Source organism: Branchiostoma floridae, chromosome 4 (genome assembly GCF_000003815.2).
Source record: "Branchiostoma floridae strain S238N-H82 chromosome 4, Bfl_VNyyK, whole genome shotgun sequence".
NCBI classification, from domain to species: domain Eukaryota; kingdom Metazoa; phylum Chordata; class Leptocardii; order Amphioxiformes; family Branchiostomatidae; genus Branchiostoma; species Branchiostoma floridae.
In genome coordinates, this window is record NC_049982.1 from 215,251 (window position 1) to 223,174 (window position 7,924).

Genomic DNA, 7,924 nt, shown 5'->3' on the forward strand with positions numbered 1-7,924 from the left:
ATCCATGTCTAACAACGAGGGCTGCGCAAATCACAGCTCCTAATTACAAATACAGTAGAAGCCAGTTAATTGCACAACGGATAACTGCACACTTCTGTTAATTGCACGTTATCCCAAAGTTCCGTAATGATGCGGTCCAGCTGAATAACTTCGCTTTGTTGCACCATCCGGATAATTGCACAAAATGTACTGGCAAATGGGGAGTGCAATTAAACGGCTTCTACTGTACATGATTCATGTACTAAATGGTATGATTTAAATTGCATTCCATATGCATGATTTCACACATTTCCAGTCCTTACGTTAAATTTTATGTTATGCAATCGTCTCTTGCCGAGGTTACATAAGCAGCTCACACCCACACAATCACGAGGGGACACAGATGCTACATACACATGACTTTGTTTGACAGGAAGTTTGGTGATTAACATCAAGGACTTATCCATGCAGGTGGCAAATGTTTTAGAAGCATTTGGATTTATTTTGGGTAAAAATGGTGTGAAGAATACTTGAATGTGTTTAAGTCTCTTTACTTTAGGCCTGAGGAGTAAGGTTGCAAATCTATTACAGTCAAACCTGTAATAGCGGCCACCTTTGCATAGCAGCCACCTGGCCATAGTGGCCACATTTTGTCGGTTCCTTGGATTCGTAATGATTAAGAAATAGGCTTAGCGGCCACCTGTCCAACGCGGCCACGACCACGCGATTCCCGGTTGCGCTGATAAAGAATCAGGGCCTATTGCAACCATACTGCAGCCTTATGTTACCCTGTACCGAGTTTGAAATTGTAGTTTGCGAGGATTCGGAGTTCCTGACAGGGTCATTTTGGCGGTAGCACAAGGTATGCATGCCTTGAGCATTAAAGTGCAAGTCTTTACCAATGAAGTTACCGATTGAAACAATGTTACTTGGTGAGAAAGATTAGTGGGAACTGAAATCATGTGTAGCTTGCTCATGGTCAATTGATCAACATTTTCTCTATAGTGGCCACCTGTCTATAGTGGCCATATTTCTCCAGTTCCTTGAGTGGCCGCTATAGACAGGTTTGACTGTATATAACTCTTGCGGGGGGTGCGGGAGTAGGGATTGGGTGGGGCACACAACGGAAAATGATGAAAGAGATGATTTTTAAGAAGGGGTTGACAGATTGCTATTATCTGTTAACATTGGTTAATGCTAGTTCACCTTTATCCGCGGGGTAACCTATATCCGATGTTTAGCAAAACAGTGTATCTAGGCACATCCATTTGACGGGTGGTAGTTTGAAACTTCAATGTACTGAATATATTGAAATTTTAAACCAACGTCCGTCAATGTGATATCCACAAATACCCTGTTTTTAAAAGCAACGGATATAGGTTACCCAAAACGGATAAAGGTGAACTAGCGTTATATAGTATAGCTTAACGGATATAACAGATAGTGAGTGAGTGAGTATAGTAGTAATTGACATTAGATAGCGTTTGTTCAAATTTGCATTGTTAGATCGTTTTTGGAATAAATTTGACTCACCACAACAAGTACATACTGGCTTGGCACTTCGGCGGCCTCTGTGGCGATGGCTCTCGTGTCCTGTCCTGCCTCCTGCACGATTATCGTCCGCTTCTCGGCGTCACCGCTGGCACCTTCCCCGCTGACATGGGCTGCCTCATCACTGGGTGCTTCTGTAACAAGTTCAAACAGCAGTGAAATATTTGTGATATTCCATAGGAGTTATTAAATTGACATGTTAAACTAGTTTTTTTTTTTTTTCTAGTTAGCTGTACTTGTATTGAATTGTTCATTCTAGTGATGCTGAATCAATTAAGAAGAGTGCTGGATGTCATTCGAAACGTCCGGAAGTAAGTTATTTTTCCAGTAACTGCTGTAGAGTTGAATTGTGATGAATTCAAAAAACTGTTACAATCATGAAAATGGTACAGTGGCCGAGTGGGTGGTTGTGGTAGGTTGTGAGTTCCATCCCTGGCTGAATCATGTAAAGTACTGGGAAACAACAGTGAATATTTTGTGATGAATTCGAAGAACTCTTACGATCATGAAAAGGTGCAATGGGCAAGTGGGTAGTGTGTCCTCCTTGTATTTGGTAGGTCAATTTCAATAGTCCATTATTTCTAATGCCAGGTGCATACATGTGTATCAGCCAGCTCAATTCACTCTTTACATAATGTACTTTTAGCCTGCAAAATGTCGTGATGAATAAAGTTTAAAGTTCAAGTACTGTAAATGCATATGATTTCGCGGGATTTAACTTTGCGGTGGATGGAAAAAGGACTTTTCACGGTGGTTTTAAGTTTGCAGTAGCACCTGGTATACACTGTATTCTCTTACTGCTATGGAAAAATGTTTGCGGTGGTTTTAAATTCACGGCAAAGCAGCCAGCCAGCGAACATTAAACCACCGCAAAAGTTTCTGCATTTACAATACTTATCTTTGATGTAGAGAATATTTTGTACGAAATGCTAGTTTTGTTTGATAATATTATAGTCATTACTTCTCATATAACTTTAAAGCTTTCTTGTTCCAACTGAAATGTCAAATATTCCTTTAAAGAGACCACAAGTCCCGCCCGTGCTTCACTGCTGTAGCATGCATTTCACTACAAACTCTCTCAGGAAATTGGTGGAAAAAAAAAGGCGGAATCATACAAACGCTACAAAGGACGTCATGGACCTAATTATATTTTTGTCACTTCCTTTTGATCCTTGGAATCTTGAACAACTCAAAGAGAAGTAACGCTACCAGCTGTTGGGATTTGAACTAAAAACTGTAAATAAGCTCTTTAATCTGGGTCAAATAGTCTATTCACCCTCTACACTGGTTAAAATATAGCATAGGGATCCAAATCATTAAGCATAGGGGGGCACTGCACTCAAACTCAAAGTATGCTAGCTAGAAAACTGCAATGACATAACGAACTCAACGTGATGCAGATTTGAATTTTGAGACCATAATTTCCTAACTTCTTATATTAGTAACAGTACACCAAGCCTACAATCTTTATTCATATCATCTATATTCATTTTTTGCTGGCAATTTTGAAGTCGCTATTTTTCTGCAAACTGCAGCTTAACACTCTAATCAACTGTGTGATTGTTTGATGTTCGATCAGCTTTGAAAAAGACGGCGACTCAGTCGAACTTAAGAAGATCAAAGACAACAAAGTGCAAAGTAGATCTTTGATGTCCCCTAACTAACCCCTAAGGACTTCCTATAGTCACCTTTAATATCCGCCTGATCAAAGTAATAAAGCAAATTCACGCATCCTGTTTTTCATTTAGGACCAAAAAAACTAGGACAACTTTGAAGAAAAAACAAGCATGCAATCTGTAACCTAGAAATTTCTTTCCAGTAAAATACATGAACATAATCCACACATTGTCACTGTTGAATAATACACCATACAGAGTAGCTTATGAAGTATAAAGAATATACTGAAGCTGGGTTTGAAACTTTTTTTTGCTCGCAAAAAATTAGTCCAGTTTGATTTTTAAGAATTTGAGATGTGATAAGGATGGGAAAAGACTGTGTAAGCAGAGAAAGGAATGAATGACTGAGTGAATGAACAACTGAATGAATGAATGAATCAATCAATCAATCAGGCAAGCAAGCAAGCAAGCAATCAAATCAAGTCATAATCATCTGAAATTTGCAACTGGCACACACAGACAGATTCCAGAATAAATGGTATTTCAGCACCAAGGACAGGGGTGACTAACTGACTAACTCATCAGTTGTACACTTAAACACGTAACTGATGTAATTCAATAAGTGAGAGGCTGCACAAAAACAATATATGTTGCAATGACTAAAATAAATAACATCTCCTCAATGTCTTCTAGCACCAAGGACAGGGGTGATTAACTGATCTCATGATTATCCAAGACATGAGTGGCTGCACACAAAAAAAAACAAAAAATATATATATATATATATATTTCAGTCGTTGCATATATATATATATATATAAAAAAAAATATAATAAACAACATTTACTCAACCTCAATTGTGGGAAAATCAAGGTTTGGCAGTTCTTCTAGCACCAAGGACAGGGGTGATTAACTGATCATGATTATCCAATAGTACACTAAAACGTACTGTGAGTCTGAGGCAGCAAAAAAACAGAATGTATCTTTCCTATGTTGTAACTACTAAAATAAACCATAACTTCTACTTAACCTCAATTGTTGGAAAATCAAGTTATTAAAATGAATGGTCTCTTAGCACCAATGACAGGGATGATTATCCAATTGTACACTAAAACGTACTGTGAGTCTGAGGCTGCAAAAAAAAAAGAATGTAGCTTTCCTATGTTGTAACTACTAAAATAAACAATATATTCTAATTAAACTCAATTGTGGGAAAATCATGTCAATAAATGACCTTGTTGCTCTTGTCTTCTACCAGGAAACTAGGTCAATATAATGTGTGTCAAAGGTCAGGTGTCAGAGTTCAGGGACAAATGCCGAAGGTCATTATTGACCCGCTATTTACCTTCAACAGGGATTCCAAATACCTATAGTGCTTGCAATATGCAACAAAGAATGGCCAAAATGGATGTTTACAATTTAAGTATAATTATTATATGTATGTAAATCAGATGTGTGCAAACCCTGGGTATATACTGATTCTATTGGTAGAAAAGGCCACACGTGGCTGGGAACAAATTTGTACATGGATACAAAATGTATTCTTGTAGGGTTATGTGCACAAAGATGCTATAGAAGTATAGTACTTAGAAGCCAGTTAATTGCACACAGTTAACAGAATGACACTTCTGTTGATTGCATCATAAAATCAAACAAATCCTGTCGTGGTGCGGTTCAGGTGGATAACTTTGCCTCCTTGCACCATCCGGATGATTACACAAAATGTGCAGTTTAATGGCTTCTAGTACACAAGAAACAAGAAAATTCTAATATATCATTAATACATTAGCATGACAAAATTTCTGATGTATTGTTTGTTTGTTGTGAAAAGATTAAAAAAATTTTGAGATGTACTCAGTTATACATACCCTGTTCTAAGTCCTGGATAAAGCTGAAGTCACGGTCAGGCAGGTCAAAGTTCGGGGCCAGAGGTGAGAGGTCATCGGCTGTTGTGGAGAGGTCGGCAGGGTCAACGATCTGGCTGGTCTGCCTGGCAAGTTGGCACACTGGTGGGGATAAGGAAAAACTGATTGCAAAGTTTCAAACAAGTTAATATTTTTTTACCTAAAGTTTATTCAACCGCGATACATCTTCGGTCTAAGCCGTTCTTCAAGATTTCAAGGTTGGAGGTCAAAGGTCTTATCTGAGTGTACAGATAATAAACTGGAATACTGGAGAAAATGAGGCATCCTAACTCTTAGTCTTAAACCCACGGAGGTAGACAAGAAATACACTAACCTACCTATACAGGTGGTTTTGTTTTCCAGCATTGCAGGATTCTGACTATTTACCAAAAATTGACTAAACATCAGTAAAAATTGACTCAAAAGAAATGATAAAAATCTGTCCTGTTCTGAGGCCAAAGTCCGATCTAGCAAAAACAAACAAATGAAGGCAATGTTATCACACGATCTTACATAATGCAAAGAGCTTTCAGTGCAGTTTCAACCGCTTCTGACCCTGCATTCAGTGCACTGTAATGGATACTGTCCAATGAACTCACCCAAATGTACATGTAGTGCCTAATTGACTACGTCCTTTGGTTGTGCAAGGTTAATGAAATTTCAGACTGAACAAAATTTGGTACACAAAAGATAAATTTCCCTTTCAAACGGTGTCTGCGACACAACTAATACATTACAGTTTTTGTGTTTTCTTTTGCTTTTTCTTTTTGCTTTGTTTATGTTAGAATCTTAGTCAAGCATAAGACAAAACAAAAAGGACACTCAGAGGCTGCACAACAAAAATCGCTGACCCATGAACAAGACTTTGAGGTCAGGTGTGTAGGGACATTGTTGTACAGGAGGACGGGTGGGTGACTTGCGGCATCAAGGTATGTTCCCGCTTCCCTTAATTCTAAGTCCATGACATAACCCTAACGTTACACACATCATGACAAGCAAAACTGCTATTGACAGGATCAGCTGACAGGTCGGAACAGTCAATTCAAGAGTAAATCCTGCATTCCAACGGATAATCCCAACTCTAAACCCTAATCCTAAATCCGCGCGTACAAGGTAACACCTCCCCCAATTCAAAGGGATTTTATATTGCACAGTGCCAGGTAAACTTGCAGTGCAGGGTTCGAGTCCCATATGACCGTTATCTGGGGCAATGTCGTTCAACCTCGCAAACAACCACAACCTCAGCTAACATTCACGTTTACACGAACCTACTCCAAATGCATACATTCTAGCAATGTTGACAGCTAGCTTTGACCGTCTGACATGTAGAAAATTTACGGTTTCGTGTCATCGATAATATTTCACGAAGGCGGACACTTTAAGGACAACATTACAAACATGGCCGCCGCAGTGGGACCTGGGAGTCTCTCAGAAACAGCCCCACAAATAGACGTTTCTGTGCAAAACCGTGCAGATCTGAGCTCACCTGAGGTTGGTGGAAGTACTAGGAGGGTGCAGCAAGCGGCTAGAGCGGCTGGCAGCCGCAGGTTGAGCCATATCAGGCCGTATCGGCCCATCTTGGCTCGGGCTGGCGACAACAACACGTACACAACATCCCGCTGCACAGCGCGCATGTGCACACGTCATTCATAAATAATAGATTCCCGGGGTGAATGAAGAAACGAGCGGGTGAATGGAGGTGGCAGCTGTGTCTGTGTAAGGGAAAAACTGGGCTACAAGACAACACAACACAACACGTTACACGACAAACACAACAATACTCTGAACAATACAGCGCAATACAACAATACAATACACAACACGGCGTTTCCGTGAACAAATCCAAACTACACAGGTAACGTTACATTGTATTACAACAAAGCATTTTACACTTTTAGATTTGGGTATTAAAGTCCATGTCATCATGTCATGCTTAATAAGTGTTTGGTTAAGTTTAGTTTAGTTGTTTCATAAAACATTATACACTCAAACATGTTGCGCAACAAAGCATTTAACGTTACACAGTAGAACAACAAGACAGTACACATGGTACACAGTACAACATTACAACAAAACATGTCAGTACAACATTGCGACAAAACAATACTTAAATAGCAATATTATAGCAAAACATTACATGATAACAAAACAGTACATTGTACAACATTGCAGTTAAACGTGACAAAGTAACGTTATATTGCTTCAAAACATCAGTGCACAGTACAACATTGCAACAAGCAGTAAAAAGTACAACATTGCAACAAAACATTACTCACACCGGATAACATAACAACAAAACATTGCAAAGTATAACATACAACTAGATGAGATTTCGTGCCAATACATATAACGTTACCTCCAGATCTGTTTGTTTTTGGTGTTCAGAAATGATGGTTTCTGTAACCACGCGTCCAAGTTTGAACCTTTGCTTATTCGATCGATCTAAACATGAAAACAAAACACTAAGTCACTGTTGCAGTTTGTTTGTTTTTTATTTTCTTCCTTTTTTTGTTGCATCATAAGTTGAAGCGATATTCACAGCATTTGAATGTGGTCTGGGAAGTTCCCGGTAGACTGCCAAAAAGTATTACATAAAAAAGGGCACAGAATCAATCTCCCAGCTCTTCACGACAACTAGTGCTATCAAAATGAAAGATTTACAGTGAATGTCGCTTGAAATCAGAAGGAAAATGTCCAGACTTTGCGTGATGCACAAGATGGCTAATGAACTGTTGGACATACCGACTGAGTACCAACCTTAAAGGATTGATGTGTTCAAACATTGTATTTTCGCAGAACTATGATCGAAGAATGGAATCTGTTATCCCAGTACCATCAAGCACAGTAGGGGCATCTTCGCTGTAAATTCGGGGA

The 7,924-nt window shown here is 39.0% G+C and overlaps 1 protein-coding gene across 1 annotated transcript in view; it reads right to left on the bottom strand.

The window, feature by feature from the left end:
* LOC118414622 (receptor-type tyrosine-protein phosphatase R-like) overlaps positions 1-6,726 on the bottom strand; it is a 34,422-nt gene extending 27,696 nt beyond the window's left edge. The window contains exons 1-3 of the mRNA XM_035818796.1: positions 6,537-6,726; positions 5,015-5,152; positions 1,513-1,664 (exon numbers count right to left, since the gene is read on the bottom strand). Coding sequence (XP_035674689.1) covers positions 1,513-1,664; positions 5,015-5,152; positions 6,537-6,684 — 438 coding nt within the window. The 5' untranslated portion in view covers positions 6,685-6,726. The remainder of the gene's footprint in view (positions 1-1,512; positions 1,665-5,014; positions 5,153-6,536) is intronic.
* Between the last annotated feature and the right edge of the window lie 1,198 nt (positions 6,727-7,924).